Source organism: Puntigrus tetrazona, chromosome 18 (genome assembly GCF_018831695.1).
Source record: "Puntigrus tetrazona isolate hp1 chromosome 18, ASM1883169v1, whole genome shotgun sequence".
Taxonomy (NCBI): Eukaryota; Metazoa; Chordata; class Actinopteri; order Cypriniformes; family Cyprinidae; genus Puntigrus; species Puntigrus tetrazona.
The window spans coordinates 6735991-6759837 of NC_056716.1; the positions used below are offsets into that span (position 1 = coordinate 6735991).

Here is a 23847-nt window from a genome sequence, read left to right on the forward strand (position 1 = left end):
ACAGCTAATATTATTTTTACTTAGAGACTTTACACAAATACGATTCAAGTAAATAAGGTGCGAGTATGTTTGTGATAGAATGTGTGGACAAAGCCAGAGAGAGAGCAGAAGAAAAAGAATGGTGGGTGTAGGTTCATTTAAAAATGACTTGCTGTGATGGTAGATCTAATACATATTTCATGACAGGGTCTGAAAACTTCTGCTGTATAAGTCCTCCGCACCTTCCCCACGCAGTTCTCCCATCATAACACCACAGGGTTCTAATTATCTCCCTGCTTTCTGTTAAAACATCTGATGTTACACTTCCCTGTTAATCCTTGCCTCTGCTCTGCTGCCTTTTAACAAGACAATAATGACAATATGTGCACAGGCCAATTAGAGCATAAGCTTTCAACAATTACCTGAAGTACGATGCTCAACAGAGGTAAACAGAGCTCATTTTATTATATATATTTTTTTCTCTGCTGTGTTGTACAATAGGAAAACAGAAGACAACTTGGAGATTCATTTATAAGCTACACACATCACATCTACAAGACACAATCAAGGTAGATATCGTGTGAACATAATTAATGTCTCTAGGTCTTTAGGTGAAATAGCATTCACCATGACACTGCTGTTTTGGGAAACCTTTATTTGGTATGTGTGCATATATGATTTTATGTTAAAACAAAAACAATTTGTTGCATTGCAATATTCAAGATGATAGTGGGATAAAGGGGGGCTTTTTCAGGAATATGTTACATGATTTTAGATAATACATTCATTCAGTCACTAACATGAGCGACTGCGGCATGACCTTCAAATACAACAGGGCATCCTTTGTAGTAGTGTTTGAATGGTATTATGAAGCCTTAGGCAGTCCTTTTAGACAGATAGATGTAAAGATAGATAGATATACAGACAGACTGGGAGACCTGTTAAAATGAGGTAAAATCAGCAATAATAATATATGAGTATAGATCATAATAAAAACAAGATTACATCTATTTTTGTGGTAACTCGGCAGAGAAGAAACGTCATAGCAGCGTTGCTTTGCATTTTGATGTACAGCGCATGCGCAGCCAGCACCAATCGCACTCCATGACGTCACTATCAGTCGCCTCGGCTGAAACCCGTTCGTCATATATGTACGACAATACATACATTTAAGAAAATAGCGTTATGTCGGGTTGTAAAACGTAATAATAAATGACATTCAGTGGCATCTTAACACTTTATCGTCTTTGAGCCTGCATCAGAATTACGGCAGCGGCCCGGGATCTTTGCCCGGTGCTTTGTCAGTCCAGCGGCATGAATCATGGGTCTGGTAATAGACGTGGTCGGAGAGGAGGGGGTCGGCGGTTCGGAGACGGAGGTTCCAGGTGGGATGGAGGGGCTGGATCCAGCGGGGGTGGAGGATACGCGAGGAGCTCCGAGTGGGACTCAAGGGAAGAGCAGGGACATGGAGGGGGACGAAGAGGAAGAGGAGGTGGAGGTGGAGGTGGAAGAGGCAAACACCCACCCCATTTAAAGGGTCGAGAAATAGGACTGTGGTATGCCAAATGGGGTGGAATCAAAAGATCTGAAGCAGAAAGGAAATCTGTGAGTAGTAGACTGTTGCAAAGATGATCATTGTTTTTATTCATTGTTGTTGAAATTACAGTAACGTTGCCTGGTAACGCGTTCTATAAGAAAGCTGCAAGGTATGTCAGTGGTATAAGTAGTGTGTAATACATGTTTATCAGTAGCAAATAGTTACAAAAGTTATGATTTAAAAAACTATGAGATTAACGTGACTTCGTATGAGTCATTTTACTTCTCATTTTAACTTCATGAGAATGGTTTTGTCGTTTCAGAGGGCTGTTGTTCAGATGGATGAACAACGAGAGCAGCACATTACTCAGCTGCTGAACTCTGTCCAGAGAGATGCGGGTAAAGACACGCACCCCTCCACATCTCAGAGCTGGATGGTGAAGCAGGAACCCAGTGGCCACAGGTGCAAATGCAACGCTGTATAATCCTGAGGGTTCACATAGCCATGGAAATCATAAATATACCAAAGAGCTATAAGATTGTGCTTTCCAGACTCAACAGAATTGTGTTTGTCTTCCAGTTACTTTGATGGAGATGATCCTCCAGAACCTCAAAACATTGTAAAAATGCCAAAGGTTGAGCCAAAAGAGGAGAAACGAGAGAATAAGTATGAGTCGGGAGCGAGCGTGAAAGAGGAACTTAAAGACGCTGACCTGGAGTACTTATTCCAAGATGTCGTGCGGATACCCTCTCTTGACGAGGAACTCAAAAAAGATCTGAAGAGGAAAAACGATAACGCTAGATACCTCGATATGCTGGTAAAACAGACTGAAAAATATATTTCGCTAAACCTTTTGCATGTGACCTAGCTTTATTGTGGCATTTCCTTTTTCAGAAATTCAGAGAGAAGCTGCCTTCCTATGGGATGAGAGAGGTACATGTCACCTTTTGTCTGTATGTGTGTGGATGGCATATTTTAACCTCTTTGAGTCTTTAAGTTTTAACGGTTAGCTATCACCCACTGGAAGTTACAGTTTTTTTCTTTTTGTTAATACCCCTTTCTGTCTTTGTCTTACTGTAGGAGCTGGTTAGCCTAATCGGAGCTAACCAAGTACTGGTAATCAGTGGAGAGACCGGCTGTGGGAAGACCACCCAGGTTACTCAATTCATCCTTGATGATTTCATTGAGAGGGGCATGGGTTCTCTCTGCAGGGTTGTTTGCACACAGCCAAGGCGTATCAGCGCCATATCTGTAAGTACACGATGCTGTCTGAATGTATTTGGTCAATGATACAGTCAGGGTGAGGTTAGTTTTATATAGTTTTAATATATTTCAGAATGTTATTTATTCCTGCTGATTAAGAAACATTTTTCATTGCTGTTGTGCTGATTGGAAATTTAAGTAATTGCAGGTTGTTTTGTTTTTTATATGATGCTCAAAAGAACAGCATTTATTTACAAGAAAGTTTTTTTTGGTCTCTTTTTCTTCTTTCACCTTGTTTAAAGTAAAAAGCGGTGCAGCTTATCCCACTTGTCCAACACCCTCAGAATTAAAAAGCTGAGTGTACTAAGCCTGATGGAAAATGAAAAGCTGTTTTCCACAGCTGCTGTGGCCATGGTACCTTGATTATTACGCTGGAATAAAAGTATAGTTCCTAGACATATCAGCCAGGAAAAATGCAACTTTTCGTTTCCACCGGTCTTAGTAAAAGAAGAGTCAAGTTTTAAATAGGACAAATGGTCCAATCGGATTCAATGGTCTATGCTAAGCTATGCTAAAAGTGCTATTGCCAGACCCTGACATCAGCTTTTATTATTTATCTATTATTTTTTGTTGTTCTTTTAAGCGTATATACTTTGCTTAGGTTGCAGAGAGGGTGGCTGCAGAACGTGCAGAGTCTGTGGGAGACGGGAAGTCCTGTGGGTATCAGATCCGTCTGCAGAGGTGAGTCAATCGGATTGAAAGAAGTTTGTTTGGTGGTGCTCGGCAGAAGAGGCAGCGCAACCAAAATGATGTGGTTCTCAAGGTTAGTTTAGAAAGATGATAATAATAAGGGATGTGTTTAGTTGAACTGTGATGTTGCAAATCTCCCCATTTCAGAAGGGTAGAAAACATTTATTCCTATTTTTCTGCTGCACCTGTAAGATTTCTTTGTTTATTGATTGTACTCTTCATGTGTTGGGCTTGTGAAACATTCTCATCCAAAAGCAAAATGATTCAACTAAAGTTTAAACTAAAATGATCAGGGAACAAGTGCTTTTCTAAGTTTGAGAAGGCTGTTGGAGGCTGTATGAAGACATCTATCAGACAGGTACAACCGAGATGCATAGTTTTCTTTTATATTTCGCACAGGATTAGTGTGATGGTATGATTTAGAAATTTGTAAATGTAAATGTAATGTAATATAGTTTCGTTAAATATTTTAGTGTGGGAATCAAGTTTTGAGTTCTGAAAGACCTTTTTTGTCAAAAAGGGAGAGATGCAGGGTAAGTGTGCCAGCATATTTAGTCTAGTGTAGTTATTTATTTATTTATTGAATTTTTTATTTTTTTTTTTATTGCATGTGCGTTTTCATTCTGGCGAGAATGAAAAGTGGATTAAGCAGCAAGGTCACCGGAACATGTTGTGTCCAAGAGCAGATAATTGCTTCTTCTGAAGGAGAAAAGAAAAGACTGATTAGAGCTGCCAACCAAACATCTCACAACTCTTCTTCTCTCCATTCTTAAAAAAAAAAAAAAAAAAAAAAAAATCTTTAATTTACCTTCAAGTTGTCCTTTTGAAAGTCACGTGTGCATGTATATTTAAAGACACACATATTGCATATTTTGAAAAAAAAAAAAAAATAAATAAATATATATATATATATATATATATATATATATATATACACACATGTATATATTGGCTATACACATTAGTGCTGTCAAACAATACACATTAGTGCTGTCAAACAATGTGTGTGTGTGTGTGTGCCATTTACATTTCACATTTACTCTCATTTTAAATTCTTCTAATATTTGAAGTTTTATGTAATGTTTTAATGCTTTTTTTTATCTACCTCTAATTGGGTTGAATGGTTATCAGCTTCCAAGTTCACACAGGTCACACTCGACATCCTTTAAGAGATGAGAGAACAGAAATGAGAAGAAGGGTGGGTTTGTAGAAGTGAGTCAGCGGGGAATCGGTTGCTTATGCTGTGCTGGAGTGATAATGTGAAAAAGTGTAGATGGGGAGAAGAGAAATGGCTTGTTAAACTTGTCTTGCTGTGGTGAGGAAGTATGGAGAACCGGACCTGAGAGAGTTAGGTGGAAGGACTGAAGGTGGGGAGAGAAGTTTAGATGTGAGTGGCCTCTGTAGGCCATGAGAGGTTGATATGTACAAGACCTCTTTTATTTTTTATATATAATTCTCTTTCTCACTTATACATAAATCTGTAACTCTTGGCGCTGACAGACATTTTTCTCTTAAAGGGGTATTTCACCTCAATAACAATTCAGTCATCTTTTGTTCACCGTTGTCATTTCTTTTTAACAATGACTTTCAAATGCTGTGTGTTCTGTGTAGTACAAGGACAATAATTGAAGTCTTTTCCATGCAGCCGCAACGGTGTAGATTTAAAAATTAGCTGCATAAAATGTATATTCTTGCTTTTAGCATGTGTAGTATGTTGATTTTAGAATGAATTTATTTTTATTTTATGTTTTATTCCTCCTTATCCCCCCCCTACTCTGGCACTGCTTTCCAGTCGGTTACCACGGAAACAAGGCTCAGTGTTGTATTGTACTACAGGCATTATTCTTCAGTGGCTCCGCTCAGATCCGTAAGTGTTCTACACCTCTTTTTCTCCACTCTACTCTGTCGTTTTATAATCCACTCCCACCATCCTCTATCTGTCTGCTTTGACTTTTTTTTTTTTTTTTTTTTTTTTTTTTACCCTGTGAGAGGAGCCGGTGTTTAATCATTACACAGCAGGGTGCACGCATGCACTTATACATACTCCGAGCACTGTCAAACATATAATTGCACATACATTCAGTATGACTGACTGACTCACTCTCATCATCTCTGCTTCAGCAGCTGCAGAGGGGAGATGCCTGCAGTACCTCTTAGCTTGACTCATCCACTTAGACAGCTTTTACCACAACCCACATAGAAAACACATTATGCACTGTTGGTTTTTTTTTTTTTTTGCTTTTTTCTCTGATCCCTTCTGTTTTACTGCTGACATATTCATACACACAAAAGTCCCAGATAAAAGCCTGTTAGGGATCTGAATGCTGTCACTCTTACAAAGTGCAATGTTTGGGATTGACAACAGTGTTTACTAAAAGATTTGACTCTCAAGTTGCCCTGTTCAGATGGGAACTTAAAGGAATGGCTCAAATACTGTCTCTGTGACATAGTAACTGATATGAATATACTAATATATTATAGATTTTTGCAATATCTGTCAAGTTTTTTAACCATGTGTGGCCTTGTGTATGTGTGCGTCGCTTCAGGAATCTCAGTTTTAGTTATTTCTTCTCACCCGTTCACAAATAGAGTGTCTGTCTTTTACTCAACTTCTCTCTCTCTCTCTCTCTTTTTTTTTCCTTTTCTTCAGCTTTCTTTCAAGCGTAAGTCATCTGGTACTGGATGAAATTCACGAGAGGAGTCTTCAGTCTGACGTTCTTCTCACCATCGTGAAGGACTTGTTAACTGCTCGAGAGGACCTGAAAGTGGTCCTAATGAGTGCCACTCTTAATGCTGAGAAATTTAGCAAGTATTTCAGTAAGAGAAACTGCATAATGTCTTTCAATAATTAAGATGGCTAGCAACTGCTATGTACTGCAACTGATTCATTGGTTTGGTGTTTTGCAGCATTTGTTTGACATATAATAGAATAGAATAATAATGCTCTCTGTATTCTTTAAAGGAACGCAATATACAATATGCCTAGTGTAGTGTAATTACTGTGATTACAGCCTTAGCATTCAAAAGGAAAAAGTAATCCAACCAAACAAGTGACAGATTTATCTTACAGATAATTGTTCCATGGTCCATATTCCTGGATACACATACCCAGTAAAAGAGCACTTGCTGGAGGATGTGGTGGAATTGCTTAGGTGAGCTCATTTACAGTTTTATGTAATATTTATTAAAGTGTCTTTCTAAAATGTGGGGTTTTATATTTTCCCATCACGTTGTAGCTCAATGATTGCAGTAGATGCACTACAGTGAGCTTGCCTGACTGAACTCAGGAGTAGGAGTATCTAAATGGATTATGCAACTTTGGTCGTTAGGTTCAAGCCGCAACATCAGGACCGCAGACCTCGCTATAGGAGAGGATTTATGCACGGGCAGAATGTGCGACCAGAGAAAGAACAGAAGGAGGCCGAATACCGTGAGAGCTGGCCCTGCTTCGCCCGTACGCTCAGAGAACGGTCAGTCTTTTTTAATTTAAAAAAAAAAAAATAAAAATCTCAGGGCGTTCTATACAGAATGCAAAAAACAAAATTAACGACAGCTACCACCATCTCACACCTCAGTGTGCAGTTGTGAGGCAGTGCATTTACAAACCTGCATACCAGCCACTATGACAAATTTATAGATAAATATATAGATAAATAGCTTCTAAGTTAATAAAAACATAACTGTTAACATCTTAATTTGTGTTCTGAGGATGAACAAAGGTTGTAAGGTCTTGGAACCACATGAGCGTGAGTAGTGAGTCATTTTTGGTTACACTATCTCTTTAAACTAGTAAATTGACTTGAACTCAACCATAAAGCTATTAGTGGGGATGCAGTTATATCTTGTTGTTGATGTTTGTCTTAGAGCTTATAAATGGGAATTCCAAAAGCAAATATTTACCAGTGCATGTTGAGTCACCGAGACGTGATGCAGCGTGACTTTTCTACTGTGTGATTGGCAGGTACTCAGACAGCACCGTTGATGCGCTGGAGATGATGGACGATGATGACAAGATCAATCTGGAGCTTATCGTAGCATTGATCAGACACATTGTGATGAAAGAGGATGTGAGTGCTTTTCCTCTATCCCTGACTGTTTTTTTTTTTTTTTTTTTTTGGTGTGTATGTGAGTGTGTGTTCATGTGACTTGGCCGAATTGGGACAGATGGTGAGTCTCCTGTAAATCAGCAACATGTTGCCATGAATTGTGCGCTAATAGGACTACTTAGCAGATGCTCTCCTCTCCTCTCCAAGAGAGATATAAAATATTATAACCTACTATTATACCCCTAAAAGTGCTCAAATTTACATATTTTTTCCCTTTGTGGTGTCATGATTTTGTTTAAAACCATTCCTATCTCTGACTCGTAGACTTAAATGGGCTGCTGTGCCTTTAAGGCATTCTCTCAAGTGACATCGTCAGCCCTCGTGGTTATCCTCCAAGTCACACTTTGGTGATGTAAGCCAGCGCAGATCCATGGGTGCTTGTCAGCAGGTCTTTAAGGGTGAACGTATTATAAAAATGTACATTTGGAAGAGACTTTAATCGGCTTATTATTTAATAAAAATTCGCCTATTATTAAAATCAAGAGTTAAGGAATATTTTTTAAACGTACGCTTGAATGTCTCTATTAAAAAGACATTTTTGAGGTAACAAATAGATAGATAGTACAGAGTAGAAATTGAGACAGAGCATTTGTTATTATGCATAGAAACCGACAGCGGTATGCAAGTCTACATTTAAGAAAAATATGTTATGTTTATAATTTAAATAAAAAAATGTCTAGTACATCACATGCCATGTGTAACCATGTAACCATGTATGTGGTCTGCAATCAAAGGGACATCGACATGAATGAAAGGACCCGAGGTTTCCTAGCTCAGCATAACACTGCCTACCGAGCTATCTATCTGATATAAATGAAAACTTGATTCAGCAAACAAAGCAACCTTCGCTGGATGGACCATTTTTATAGTAGTTTATCTGTGTAAACAGACCAGAGAGACTAACCTTCTCTCCACATGTCCATCAATGAGCCTTGGGTGCCTATGACTCTAATGCTGGGTCACAAGTTTTGGGTCCTATTTGGCGCTTGTTAAAGTCCCTCAGATCTTTTTGCTTGCCCATTTTTCCTACTGACTGTTTACTTGCTGCCTAATATACCCCTCCACCCGACAGGTGCCACTGTAATGATCATTTTTGATGTAATAATAAAGTTTTATTTACTTTAGCCTTCAGTGGTTTTAATTTAGCATCTCATTAGTGTTCTTTTCGTTTAAATATAATTTATTATATTGTTGACAAATTTACAAATGATGAAAATGTCGCTAAAATAAAATGGGCGCTTAAATATCTTCTTTCTTGCTGCGCCAATAAAGACTGTAGAATGAGCAAGAAGTGTGCAAAAATGCGTCGATCAGTATGGCCGAACAAAGCTCTGCCTTCTAAAAGCTGCGTTAGAAGTTCCGGTTGCTATAGAAACAGTCTGGCTGGTCTAGCCTGAAAAATAAGCTTTTTGACACTATTTGTTGTCTCTTTTTATTGGTGATCGTAAGCTTGGCAAACTGTTTTGGACAATTTTCCCTTTTTTAAAGAGATAGGAGCTACGCTTTCATGCCTGAGATGTGGACAAAAGAAACGACTCGCCTTAGATGGACTTTGGAGCAAATGAATACAATGAGTCCAAATTTCCATTTGAGCCCTAAAAGTCCTCAGTAAAACTTTGATACAGTGTAAAATATATATAATTCCTAAAATCACATAAGGATATTGTTCATTAACTTTAACGAACAATATGTGTAAGTTAATTAGACCAACATATTTTCCAGACCAACATATAATATATAGTTCATGTTCTATGACACATCGGTGGCGTTGATGAACTAAGCTTTGATATCTCCTTCATTCTTTCTGCTTTCTTGCCTTCTCCTAACTGTGGTGTCTATAAAAGTCTGCAAAATGTCCAAACAAGTATCAAAAGAAACGCACAAACCCTAAACTGATTTGTCTTGATGGCAGACAATATTTTGTTTTAGAGTTATGCAGTCAAAACTTAACATAATTACTGTATGAGAAGCTTAAAGTCCTCTGACCCTCATTAGAACAGTGCAGAAAGAGAGAAATCCGAGAAGAGTTTAGCTCGTGTGTATTGCCTGCTGTCAGATACAGCAGCGTGGCTTGGCTTTCAGGAGGAAATGGTTGCGATTGGCTAATTAAGAAGCTAAGCCATGAAATCACAGATCAAAAGCAGTTTTAATTAATGCTGTCTGGAGATTAAGCATGCTTGTTGACTTTACTGTCGTCTGACTGGTTCTTAGAGTCAAGAATGTGTGTGTCTTAAGAAATAAGGTCTGGTAAACCGGCAAATAACTCGCTTTGTATCATGAAGCGTAAAAAAAGTTAAATCGCATCAGCCTCAAAGTCTTTTGGCGTATGTCTGCTTGTATTGTAGGTGGATGAAGAGAAAAGTTTGTTACGGCAGAAAGGGACACTTTTATTATCAGCGTCACAGTCCTGGATGTCACCTCAGAACAGGGACATTAAGTATTCTTAATTAATCGTAACGTTTGGGAACACTTGGCATTTTAATGTCAGGTTTGTTTTGCTCTACACGGAGGAATCTGGGTCACAGAATGCTCTGAAACGCATTCACATCATACACACACACACACACACAGTTTCCTTTTCGACACGCTCATGCGCACGCACACATTGCAAGAGTAAGTAGATTCTGTTTAATTTGTCATGTACCCTTGATGTGACGTTGCTGGGATGTTAAATATAGAACCAGGGCCGCCTGGGAACACTTCGTGTTTTATCTCCCCCCCCTCCCCTCCGTCAACACTGCATTTTTATGAGGGTAAACCTCTCAGATTGCTTTTGCTCACGTAAAAGATTCGATTCACTTTATCTGACATTGGTAGGCGGCTCCGTTTTTAGGACAGAAATTACCCCTCAGATCAGTGTGGGAATGCAATTTGTGCTTGTGGTAATTTAAGAACTATCAGAAATGTAATTAATTGTGCCTTTGAGGGCAAGTAAGTTTGTGTGGACCGATTATGTGGTGAACAATCGTCTGATTCTAGGCTGTTGAAGGCTGCTTTTAAAAGTCTCTTGTACCAACGAAGGCTACATTTATCCTTAAATAGCATTGAAATTTAAAAATAAAAGTCCTGTTAGAAAACTGTAAATGGTTCCCTGGCTGACGAGTCATTAAACGAGTCATGTAGTGAATCGCTTCACACAAGCCGGTTGGTTCATACACAGCCAATGAGCTTACTGCTTTAGATTTAAATGGCTGGTTGGCTTTTGCCAGAGATTCTTATTTTTTCATTTGTTCAACATTTGTTGAAAACGGCTGTGCTTAATATTTCAGTGGAGTTTTATTTTTTGGATTCAGGAAGGTTTATTAAAATAGCATTTATTCAAAAATAGTTGCAAAATAATTGCAATCAGTACTAACCCAAAATTCTTGAACCGTTGGAACAAAATAACGTGTGTGTACAATTATAGACGCATTGTGGACACATTATAGACGATTACAGTCACACACTTTTTCTTTCAGGATGGAGCAATTCTAGTGTTTCTTCCTGGATGGGACAACATCAGCACCCTGAATGACCTTCTCATGGCTGACCCGATGTTTAAGTCAGGTAGATGTTTCAGACTCGTCCTGTTTGTAAAATGAGGTTTTACGCGTGAATAAATATAAAGATTTATTTTTGTATTTCTGCATTTCTTGGCTGAGTCTCACCAGACACTACCTGAGCAGTCGAAGAAAATATATTAGAAAACTGTTGTCAAAATCAAAACATGGATGCTTATTAGCATTAGCAAAAGGGCTAAAATAATCATTATGATAATTCAAAACAAAATTTCTCTCGTTTTGTTATCATATAAATTGTATTTTTTTACTATTTATATTTAGCAATTCTATCATCGGTTCTATGTGTTTAATTAAACCTCTCGTTTTCTTTCTCTGTTTGTGTAAAGAGATGGAGAACACGTTTAGCCAGGCTACGTTGAGTTTTTAAACACTGGTGCAGCAGAGAATGCTGGGTATATTATGTTATGAACTGTACTAGTATGAAATTCAGTCGCGTATGCGAGTAATTTACTTGAAGTGTAGAGGGTTAGTTGTTATAGGAACATAAAAAATGATTCTACGTTCATCGCAGACGCATTTAACACCAAATGCGTGTGTGCTATCAGCCACAGCACTTCTGACTTGCTCAAATCTCTACTCTCTTTCAGATCGGTTCATCATCATCCCCCTCCACTCTTTAATGCCCACGGTGTCTCAGACTCAGGCAAGTGCAGACAACTGTGGCAAGCTCTCCGCCTCCTGCTGCAAGCTCACAAACGCGATCTTTCTTTCCCATCTGACTGCTGAATTGAATTTGCAAAGCTCCATGTGAAGTCCAGCTCCTCAAACTTTCAAAAGTGCTGTTATGTTCATGAATGACACTTGGCTTCTCTCTCCCCTCAGGTGTTCAAAAAGCCGCCCCCGGGGGTGTGCAAGATCGTGATCGCTACCAACATCGCAGAAACCAGGTGGGCTTGAGAGCGTGCGCGCTCGGTGCTCAGTGTTTTTTCTGTCTCTTGTACTGTGGGATGAATCTTCGTCCAAATTTAAATAACCATCGGTTTGGTGTGATAATAAATAATCAAGTCGTCGGTCAGTGTTTTTCTAGCTAGCGCCATCAGTATGCACAAGTTGAGACCGTGCGATGGCCAAGTGGCAATAGAACCAGCTAATTAAAACTAAACTGACTAGCGCACAGCTTTAAAACAGGCTTCAAGCATTGTCTGTACAAACAAACTCCACAAAGAGTTGAAAACAGCCAGAATTTGATGGGGTTTCATAAATAAATTCATGAGCGAATCTCTTTTTAATTGCTCTCCGTATCATCATGCTGTTCTACCGTTGAAATGTTTGGTCTCTGGTAATAAACTTTTCAGCGTCTATAATGATGTTGGATTTTTATCAGCTATTAGAGATTCATTACATTGATGGCAGCTTTATCATATTTCGTTTTATCGTATACGGTTTTGAAAAGTAGACGAGATTAAACTGCAGTCACGTTCCATTTGCATTAACTCCTTCGACAGCAGCATGAGCATGCTCTTTTGCCGTTAAATGCATGAATGTTTTGGCAGTTACAGAGTTGTTTATCTAACTAATACCAATCTAGTTAGTTTAGTGTACCAATAATTCGTTTTGAGCAGCTGCGTTCGGCATCAAAATAGTGTTAGAAGATATTAAGCAGACAGTCTACTAATACTCTAGACATCTGACTAACGCTAAGTAACTTTGCAATGTGGAAAATTAAAATATAGTGCTACTATTACACTTATTTAGTGCACAGCCTCATTGAAATTTTCACCATAGTGTAGCGCAAGGCAGCGTTTATCATTTTGATAAAATAATTTGGACCGAGACGTGACCGTGTCATCTTTAGAGGATATTTTGTGTCCTCTATTTCTGTGATCTCATTAATATGTTGTAATATTTGTCTTACTTTTAATCCCTGTCTCTTTCAGTATCACAATAGACGATGTCGTGTATGTGATAGACGGAGGGAAGATTAAAGAAACTCATTTTGACACCCAGAACAATATCAGGACCATGACAGCGGAGTGGGTGAGCTTAGCCAATGCCAAACAGAGGAAAGGCCGCGCTGGCAGGTACAGATATTTCTCCGTCCTCTATTACGTGTTATTCCTCCCATATATCATCAGCTCTTCCTCAATCCATTCACAAGTATCAAAACCAATTTCAGTCAGAGGAATTGCACCCTTTGGAAGAATATAAAAGCTCTCAGAATTTGCAGGCTATGCTTGTATCACAGGAATGCTGTACGACAGGGAAAAAATGTTTGGTTTTGTTTCATTTATTTTGAACAGACAGTGGTACAAATAAAAAAATAAAATCACCTACATGTGAAAATACTAAAGGTAGTATTGTATATAGTCTTATATATAATCTGCAGTAAATATACATGCAAGGGATATGTTCTCGAAACATATTTGATTTAGTTAAAAAAAAAAAATTGAATTTTGATGTGAACAAAGCTCAATTAGTCTAAATCTATAAACTCTTTTCCTCTTGTATTCATACCTAGTATGTGTTCTTAAAAGGTCTGTCTGTCCTCTGTTTATCTCTAAGCCAAGACTTCTTCTCTCTCTCTCTCTCTCTCTCTTTCACTCTCTCTATACGCATAGAGGAAAGATGTGCCATTTGATAGGAAAGTGAAAAAACAAATCTGTTCTTGAAGTTTAAGGACACATAAAATATCTCACATTACATGTCCTGTTTGGCTCCATCACTTTACTGTTAAATAGATGATGCATTTGTGTATATGGAATTTTTTTTTTTACTGTTGTGCATTAAAATGACAAACTAAACTGATTTCAGGTATGTGAGGTATTTTTTATTTTTTTTTTTATCTAGTGTCTATGTTGTTGGGGTTTAAATTGGCACAGTGACTCATGCTTTTTAGGCAGTGAGTGAGAGTGTGTGTGTTTGTATGAAAGAGGGATGAAAATAAGTCTACATGAGTCTACCCTGCTGCTCAGCACGGACTCTGACACACCATTTCAATTTTATTCTCATTCATAAACGCCCAAATGTATGCCCCATCTCATTGTACCTGTGTTATATCCACACACTGACGCGCACACTGCTCCGTTGCCACAGTAACTCCGTAGCGCTGCATTATTCATGGGAAAGCAAATTGACTTTCACATCAGCAAGCTTTGACTAGTCTGGCGTATACAAACCTTTGACTGTTGGCGTAAAGTTTGATTGCAGCTTAGGATGGCCAAGATACAGAAAAAAAATCATCTTCCTATCTACCTTTCTTCTTTTCTATCTACATTTCTTTTTCCTTCATGTCTAAGGGCTAATTCCAAATGAAAGTGAGCATCCATATGCCTTACTCCCTTTAGTTGTTGCAAATAAACATTTCTTCTTATGGGCATTTTTATTCAAATTGTTTCTAATTGTGTCTTATTTGCTGTTAAAGGGCCATGAGCTGCCTCTGTTTTTTATTTTTCACTGGTCTCCAAGGCAGATCGAAAACGCTAAAGAAATCAGCCATTGCTATGATTGGCTGACAATCATGTTTTTGACAGCCTTTGTCCTTCAAAGATAGATGTTGCTGTGATTTTAGGTTAAGTACTCGTTTCAAACTATCGGTTTAACAGACATAGCAATAGTGATCACGTAATAAAGATAATTGCGATATTACTGTTGGACCAAATATAGTCAGCGCAGTATCAGCAGATACATTTCTGTTTGTAAATTAATCTGCGGAAAATTGTAGTGAACAAAGGGTCGAGTTCTTACCGAAAGTCCGCTATTTCCTTTAGAGCCATCTTTATTGTTTGGTTTTAGCCCCGCCCACTGCTAGTTATGCACTAATCAGTGGGCGGGGCTAAACAGAGGTTAATTATCGGTGATTAATTCAATTGTTAATTTAATAGAATGAAATGCTAAAAAAGTATTTAATTTTTTAAGTAGAAAATATGAGTCACTTCTATGATAATGTCTAAATTAATATATATAAATCTAAACTATAGGCCTGAATTCTCAATTAAATTTACCTGGTTGCAGTTTGCATTCATTAGACAGAGTTTGCTAATGTAAGTAGTATGACATTGTTTTCTGTCTCAATTGTTTTGTGTGTCTGGGCAGAGTGTCTCCTGGCAATTGCTATCACCTGTATAATGGACTAAGGGCCAGTCTCCTGGATAACTACCAGTTGCCTGAGATCCAACGCACTCCACTGGAAGAGCTTTGCTTGCAAATAAAGGTATACAATTGGACACTCAGTCTGAGCATTACTGTGGAATACTTTGTTCTCTAAAATGCATGGCTGAATTACCCCTCAGAGGTCAACAAAAGTATCAATCGATCTAGCTATGTTTGAGTCGCACTACACAGGTTTGGTGTCAGCAGTAGTTCGGATGCATAAAAATCATGCTTGTTGGCAGTTCTCAGAGAGAGAGCTTCTCACTGCTGTGGTTTTAGGAAATTGGACTGAACATTTCCACCGGTGACTCATTCTTGCTCTCCAGCACGCACACATTCTCTTCATTACACACGCACACTCTCAACCTTTCCCCTAAATCTGTGTGGCTCTAATGGGGCCTAAAGGCATAGGTTTCACAAATAGTCTCCAGTGACTCTAATAAGCAAGCCCACAAACAAACTAATGGATTAAAAGGGACATTAATCACTGTCATTGGATCTGAGAGGCAGTGTAATCGTATAACGAGGCCTTTTAGCTGTGTCAATTACTGCTTCTTTTCACCTCCCCATGGCTGCCCAGTCCCAGTTCCCTCTGATGCTCAGCATTACAGCAGGCACAAATAAATACTCGGTCTCATTTATGCACACAAAGCCTTGGGGTTCACATAATCATTTTGTCTGCTTAGATTGCAAGAAGTTCTTTATAACAGTGTGTTCTATTTCTCTTTGTCTTTCTTTTTTTCTGTCAGATACTGAAGTTGGGATCCATTGCTTCTTTCCTGCGAAAGACTATGGACCCCCCATCAGACAAAGCGATAGAGCTGGCCATTACACACCTGGTGGACCTGGTGAGAGGCTAAAGTTAGGAAAGAGAAGAATAACTGATAGAACGGAAAAAGAGGGTTGGATTCATAAATAAGTAAGGGATAATTTACAGTCTGCCATTAACGTAAAATAAATTGAGTAGTCAGGAACCCGGCTCAAAGCAGCTACAGGTCTACTTAACAAATAAATTAAATGGACATGAAAGACTACTTTGAGCGTCACAAACTAGGTAAGGCATAATCTAAAGTCATTATCGTGGAATAAACCCTGACATGAAGGTTCCTGAAAACTTATTACCAATTCACTAATTAAATGAACATGAAATATTGATTAAAGCTGTAAAAACTTCTCGTAAGAGGAAAGAGTAAAGACTGCTATAAGAAGTGTAACGCACAGGAACATAGGAAATCAATGCCTCGAGGCAATGGCCCATTATACAGTTATTATGCTAAATTATTTGACAGTGGCATGCTGTGATCGATCGGAATCGAATTTTCCAGATAGCTGTGTAATTAAGAGGTGTATTGACAAAAATCAAATGACTTAGAAGCAAGCACAGTATTTTTTAACATGTCTTTTTGAGGAACCAACCTTTTCTCTTTTTGTATCTTGTAGAATGCTCTAGACCGGAATGAAGAGTTAACTCCATTAGGATTCCATCTTGCCCGGATGCCTGTGGAGCCTCACATAGGAAAAATGATTCTGTTCGGGGCTCTCCTGGGCTGTTTGGACCCTGTGCTTACCATTGCAGCCAGCCTTAGCTTTAAAGATCCCTTCTTCATACCGCTGGTACAAACAACCTTTTACATGATCACAAGCGCTGCGCAATTTTTAGCAATATTGTTGACTTGATGGCATAGATTAAAGACTCGGGTGACATTGACTCAATAAAGAAGCGACTAAAAAAGGGACTACTGTTTTCCTTTTTCCCGTTAAACTGCTTTGTCACAATCCGTGTTGTAAATCCAGAGGGTGTTCTCCAATAAAGACTTGTTTGACTGATGCTTTCGTTCATCTCAGGGGAAGGAGAAGATTGCAGACCACAGGAGGAAAACGCTCTCCCAAAACTCTAGAAGTGACCATCTCGCCATTGTCAATGCATTTTGGGTAAGTCTTCAAGAATAAGCCCATCTTAGATGTTAGGGGTGTGTGTATTTGTGACGGTCCGTTCATTGTTTTGTTTTGTTTTTAGGGCTGGGAGGATTCTAAGAAACAGGGCAGCAGGTTTGAGAAGGAATACTGCTGGGAAAATTTCCTTTCTGCCAACACGCTACAGGTTAGACTTCACTCTCCTCAAATCAAAGAGAGAAAATTAGACTCCTTGATTATAACGTCATAAACCAAAACCCATTTTGTTCGTTTGTACCAGATGCTGAATAATATGAAGGGTCAGTTTGCGGAGCATCTTTTGACAGCTGGCTTTGTGAAGAGTAAGGATCCTAAAGATCCCAGCCCTAACATCAACTCGGGTAACTCTGACTTTACTTGTCCATCTAACTAAATACGTGTATTATTCCAGCTGTCCACTTGCTTACACATGGCTGTCTTTCATTTTAACTGCCATTACCGCTGGTATCTTTACAGATTTGAGCAGTCCGAGTGTATCATCAGTCTAGCTTTGAAAAGAGATGAGCTCTTACTTTTCTAAACCAAAAATCTAAACACAGTTCACACACATCTGCTCCCAAAAATACATACTTTACGACCTCCTTTTTTTTTTTTTTTTTTTTTTTACACACACTTAACGATCATATCATTTTAATGTATACAGTACAGTTACACTGTTAATTTGTTCATAACAAAAATGTATACAACTTGAAATTCTAGTATATGTAAAAGTATGTATCAAGTGTAATAAAAGCTGTTAAAAAGTGGTTTATTGTTAGATTATGATAACTAATGCATATAAGAGGTCATTGTACACAACGCAGAACACAATATTATACACCTTTACAATGGTTTGATCAGTTTCTTTACAAAACCCCTGACATAATGCTGTTGTGTACGCTGCACAATTAATCTCTTAGAGAAAGAATTCATAAGAGTGCATAAATCTCATTGCAATGTCAATATAGCAGCAATCATTTTATTAATTGGCGATTTATGTATATATATGCCATGATAGATATATATATATATATATATATATATATATATATATATATATATATATATGCACCCTAGGAAACAATAAAGTAAAAAATTGCCCCCCTGTATCATAAGTAATATTCTCCCTTATTAATGTTATTTAGAGAATGAGAAGCTGATCAAGGCTGTGATCGTTGCTGGTTTGTACCCTAAAGTGGCCAAGATTCGTCCCAGCCACAGTAAGAAAAGACCAATGTAAGTGAGCTGTCTTTCTCTTATTGCTTGCGTTTTTGTTTTTTCCAGATTATGTGGCCTCCGTTCTGTAGCTTATTGAAACACCTAAAGTCCAACTGAATATTTACTGACTGTCCCTTGAGTGTATTATCTTAATTAAGATAATCTATCTCAGATGATTGAAGCAGCATGAAAGATTATGTATTATCGTGTATTATCTTTAACCACATTTAGCAAATGAACCTTGATTTATTATTTATGTTCTTGTTTCTAACACTGATATTGAGTCTCCCACAAATCACATCTACTGTCCTGCAACAGAGCAGTAACCAAGTGGTCACCCCAGTCCTCTAGGGACATTTTGATTTTAGCTTTTACACACAAAGAGTGCATCAGTGCTCTTTCACGTCCACAGCACTGTACACCTTGTTCACGACACTCAGTGTCCGTCTTTCACATAATTCCTTTCAGCCTTATTTCGTCCGTTATTCTTGCACTGTTCTGTTTGAAACTCAGCAAGGCTCCATTCGTTAACGCTTTCCGTTCAGTTGCACTGCACAGCTTTATATGAGTTGCAGAAGCAGAATATATTAGACATATGCTAGTATGAAGTTTTCATGTTGCAATTAATTGCTAATGCTTTTATCACGGTATTATCACGGTGTTGGCTTTTTTTTCTTATAACAAAAAGTATATGATGGCACGATATGCCGAGCGTGTTCATTATACCAGCACACGTCTAGTATGCATGTTAGAAATTTGTACTGTTTAAAAATGTAACCATGCACCAAAGCTGCATTTACTTGATCGAAAATACAGTAAAACAGCAGTAATGTTATCACTATTTAAACTTATTCATGAAAAATGCAGTTAAACGCACTGACCCAGTCAAAAATGGCAGCCTACAAGTAGTTAAACATCAGCATAAACCAAATTCATTGCTTCTAAAACTTAAAAGGTCACTGAGTCTACTTGCACAGAAGGGTACATTTTTGTGTTGCAAACATTAAACAATAACAAAAGTATTCTGAGAAGAAAAACAAAAAATATAAAAAAAATATTTTTTTAAATTAATCTGGATATAGACGTGGAACTGATGAGACACTTCAAATATAAATTAAAATTATGCTATTCTGAATCAATCAAGAGATTAGTTTTTTAGTTTAGACATTTATAGATTATTGTTCTCATCCACAATAAATAAAAATCATTGTCAAAAATTCAAATTGCATATTTTTTAGTTTTTGTTTTTTTTTCTCTCTGAATCGTGGGAGAATGAATAGGTTAACATATCTGACATCTAACTAATACCATTAGTACTGATATAGTGCTTTATGTTAAATACTATGCATGTTTATGAACTATTTATGTATTAAGTAGATTTGCAGCCAAAAAAAAAACTGATTCCCAAATGATCTTTTTTGTGTTTCAGTTTATGTTAGGCTGTTGTAGTCTAAACGTTTGTGTAATACATTTTGTTGAATCCTTTCTCATTTCTCCGACAGCCCTTATTTTAGTACAATTTAAAATGTAATTTATTCCTATGATGGCAAAGCCGTTACTCTTCATTATCACTTAATCTTCAAAAACATATCTTACTATGCTTTAATATTTGGTGCTCAAGAAACATTTCTTCTAGCCTCAGTAGCCCAAAACTGCCCAAACTAACGGGAATAGATGGTAATCAAAATTTAAATTGAATATATAATTTGAAGGTGATGACGCAACGATATTCCACAATAGATCCACATTTAAATGATGTCCAAGCAATCGCTGAGAAGAAGTGTCTTAAAGCCGTGTGTAGATCAATGTTGTTAGATTACAAATGTCCAAGTATCGTAGCAGAAGCTCAACATTATCGTATTTGGAAGAAAATTATCGTAAACGCATAGAATATATCTGTTTTTGTAGACCAACAACTTTTTAACCCGCAAATCACCAGAATAGATCAACTGAACAGCGTACGTGAGTGGAAACCTCTGGGAAGGTCCAAACTCCACCTCTGAATAGAAGTAATCAGAATTCTACATGTTGCCAGATGTTGGGCGAATTTATGGCACAAATTCTGCATGAATCGCAATTCTGTTGCAGGGCACGGCAGAAGTAGGATCCACAGCTAGATGAATTAATATAGAAGCCCTATGATTAAAACAACCTACAATTATCGTACATCTGGCAACACTGGTGAAGACTTTCAATTACGTTCATTGTTTGGCCTTTTGCTCAATCGTTGAAAATGTAATCTTGAAATTGTTTTTGCAGGCCAGTGAAGGTGTACACCAAGGCTGATGGGAAAGTTTGTATCCACCCTAAATCCGTCAATGCAGAGGAAACTCAGTTCCACTACACATGGCTCATTTATCACCTGAAGATGAAGACCACCAGCGTACGTACATTTTTTTTCCATTTACCCCAAAATGAGGTTTTGTCAGCTTTCCCCAATATACTCGCACACACACTCCTGCAGTCTGTTCATTCACTCATTTCAAAGGGAAGGGCCACCGTATATCATTTTGTTGAAGGGCTCTGTTTAGTTGCTAGATAGGACACGTATTTGCAAATTAATGCTGCTTCTAGTCCATCTTTTATTCAGTTTCTGTGCGCCTTTTAACGGACACCCTCTCAAAAGAGATCAAAGCTTCTTACTGAATCGAGTAAGTACCGTTTCTGGGATCTCTCTACTTGCTCAGTGAGTCACACAGATACACCTGTCTGTTTTTGCCAGGAAAAGAAGTGAAATAATATTAACTTTGGTGCTGTTCTGTCACAGTAATATAGTTTGAAAAGTGCCGTCTTGTGCGCCAGTGCCTGTAGGATGAAACCTTGACATGTTTGTCTGAGAATACACTACTGTAGTGTAGAGACTACGTTAGACGGAGAGTCTCTAAAACTAGAGTCAGTCTGTGGTTCCTTTCTATTCAAATTCTAATTTTGATTAAAATGCAATGCTAATTTATTCAGCAGGTTGACCTGTAATAACCGAGGGAGCCCTGATCGACTATGCAACAACATTATAGCTTATTCTTTTGTTTTAACGTAGTCTTTCTAAGCAGTTTTGGCACTCCGGCATAGCGATTCAGGAAAGGAGAGCGGAGAAAATTGCACGTAAAAGGAGGAGAACGTTTTTCAAGAGAGTGACCAGGGAGATGCCCGAAGCGAAGTGGCAGATAGTAAGACTGAAGCGTTAGAAAAAGAGAAATGGCGTGAATGATGTTTGAATAAACCAGCGTATGGGAGGAAGGAGGCAGAATGAGACTGAAGATTGCGACAATCAGATTGAAAGCTAAAAGCTGTGTGTGAAGATTGAGAAAGATTGATTCGCAAAAGTGTATTGAGGTGAGCTGAATTTTAATGCCTGCAGTTTGGTTCTTGTCCTCGTCTTACGTCAGTCTTTTCCACATACGCTCTCACTCTATGAGGACTGTCTGGTCAGAACTAACAGTGACTACGTTTACGTGGACATCGGTTCTCGAATGAATTACCTTTATTCTGAATGAGACAATATTACGATTAAGGTGCGTACACGTGTTGCTTTCACGTTCCTGTTTTACATCTTGTAGTACATAGATCGACCACATGACGCCATCCGACGTGTCCTTCAGACCTTCGTGAATAGCATACAGTTTTGGATGTTTCATTTTTGATTTACTAAAAGATACACAAAGTGCTACATGACGATAATAGTGTGAGCAAGGTGTACTTCAATAATGCGAGTAAAACAGAAATAGTCCACATTTACTTCCGAGTATGACTTTAGCTGAATTAAGGTAATGACAAATCTGTCTACATAATAAATTCTTAATAGTACAGTATTGTCTTAATCGTGTTATAATCAGAATCTATTGCTGTTCATGTAAATGTACTACTCGGCATCCACAGTCCTGACCACTGGGTAAACCTGTGTGGCCCCTGGGCTCCGGACTTAGTACTTGGTGTGGTGCTGATGAAGTAGCAAGAAAAACAGAAGATAAGCTCTTCTTCCTCTTTTTTGCGACTGGATTCTTTTTACACACATTTACACTGTGCTGTTTCTGTGTGTGTGTGTGTGTGTGTGTGTGTGTGTGTGTGTGTGTGTGTGTGTGTGTGTGTGTGTGTGTGTGTGTGTGTGTGTGTGTGGATTTAAAAGCATTACTCTGGAAATGTCATCCTGTCCTCTGGCAATCACACACATTCTGTCCCGGCCCTCACTGCCTTAAGAAACAGTACATTTAAGGACTGAGACATCCTTAAGGAAATCTCAAGATTGCAAGGGTGGATTATTTTTGCATTTGAACGTGTGCCTCTGAATGCTTTTGGAAAACTAGCTAAATGCACAAACAACACTGATGCATGCAGAAGAATGCAGAGTAAAGGTTGGTCCACAGTAAGTTAGCACCATAGAACTGAATTTAAATGTATTCATCTTGGTTTAATCTATATTGAAAATGTATGTACTACTTTTCTGGATTACTAATATTTCAAAACAAAAAGTAATTTTAGCCTTTTTAGATTGCTCTGAGAATTTCTTTGTTCTGCCAAACGCTAAGGAAGATGTTTTGGCACACAGTTGACTTCCATAGTAGGAAAAAAATACTACAGGAGTCAATGCTGACCCAAAACAACCCGGTTACAAACTTCTTTTTAAAATATCTTCCTTAGATACCAACCAAGAAATTCATACAGGTTTAAAACTACTTGATGGCGAGTAAATGCTGACAGAATTTCCTCCAGAACTATTCCTTTAAGAGACCTAAAAGTTATAAAGAGATGAGTTGTATGAAGTAAATCTAACTCTTTTTTTTTTTTGTTTGTTTTGTTTTGTTATGTTCCTAAAGATCTTCCTCTATGACTGCACAGAAGTGTCTCCATTTTCACTGTTATTTTTTGGAGGAGATATCTCCATCCAGAGGGACCAGGACCAAGAGACGATTGCGGTGGACGAGTGGATCGTGTTTCAGTCCCCCGGACGCATTGCTCACCTTGTCAAGGTTTGCGTTAACTTCTGATTAAGAGCGATCATTGATGGGTTGCGGTTATACTTCGTTTATTCTTCGTTTTTTAATTTAGGACCTGAGGAAGGAGCTGGACGTGTTACTTGAGGACAAAATAAAGAGTCCACGTCCTGTGGTCTGGAATGACCGAAAGTCTAAAGATTGTGCTGTTCTGTCCGCTATAATCGACCTCATCACAACAGAGGAAACCCCTGCTGGAGGCCCCAGGAGAGGCAGCCAGTGAGCACCAACCAGGAGGTCATTTATTTGAGAGACATTTAAACTGAACACAATGATACTCTTTCTCTGTACTTGTAGGTAGAAATAAGTAACAGATTTTTGGTTTTGATTTTTTTTTTATTATTATTATTTTATCATTAACTTGAGTTATTGTAAGTTTTACTTTACAGTAATTTATTAAATTCGCCATCATGCAATCAATTCATTTATGGAGGACTTGCATTCTTAATCTTGCTATGTACACACATAAAAGGTTACGCGACATA

The 23847-nt window shown here is 38.1% G+C and overlaps 1 protein-coding gene and 1 long non-coding RNA gene across 2 annotated transcripts; both read left to right on the forward strand.

Annotated features, from left to right (window-relative positions):
* Positions 1-1084: 1084 nt before the first annotated feature.
* Positions 1085-23786, forward strand: dhx36 (DEAH (Asp-Glu-Ala-His) box polypeptide 36). The gene is made up of 25 exons (XM_043264225.1): positions 1085-1584; positions 1839-1978; positions 2096-2333; positions 2411-2449; positions 2597-2767; positions 3381-3460; positions 5262-5336; positions 6120-6286; positions 6540-6621; positions 6799-6939; positions 7431-7536; positions 11034-11121; positions 11723-11778; positions 11958-12022; positions 13013-13156; positions 15168-15285; positions 15974-16072; positions 16665-16838; positions 17070-17156; positions 17242-17325; positions 17419-17518; positions 18302-18392; positions 20634-20757; positions 23186-23338; positions 23418-23786. Exons 1-25 carry the CDS (start codon positions 1294-1296, stop codon positions 23583-23585), a joined length of 3081 nt encoding a protein of 1026 aa, XP_043120160.1. The 5' UTR covers positions 1085-1293; the 3' UTR covers positions 23586-23786.
* Positions 21714-22468, forward strand: LOC122362680. Its single transcript, XR_006253150.1, has 2 exons — positions 21714-22056; positions 22139-22468. It is a non-coding gene; the product is annotated as an uncharacterized LOC122362680 (long non-coding RNA).
* Positions 23787-23847: the final 61 nt, after the last annotated feature.

What these genes read in the sequence shown, in the direction of transcription:
- dhx36 (XM_043264225.1), top strand. Translation starts at nt 1,294, where the DNA reads ATGAATCATGGGTCTGGTAATAGACGTGGTCGGAGAGGAGGGGGTCGG. An exon ending in TATCAGATCCGTCTGCAGAG is followed by an intron (nt 3,461 to 5,261) that starts GTGAGTCAATCG and finishes ACTGCTTTCCAG; the next exon opens with TCGGTTACCACGGAAACAAG. An exon ending in AGCTTTGCTTGCAAATAAAG is followed by an intron (nt 15,286 to 15,973) that starts GTATACAATTGG and finishes TTTTTCTGTCAG; the next exon opens with ATACTGAAGTTGGGATCCAT.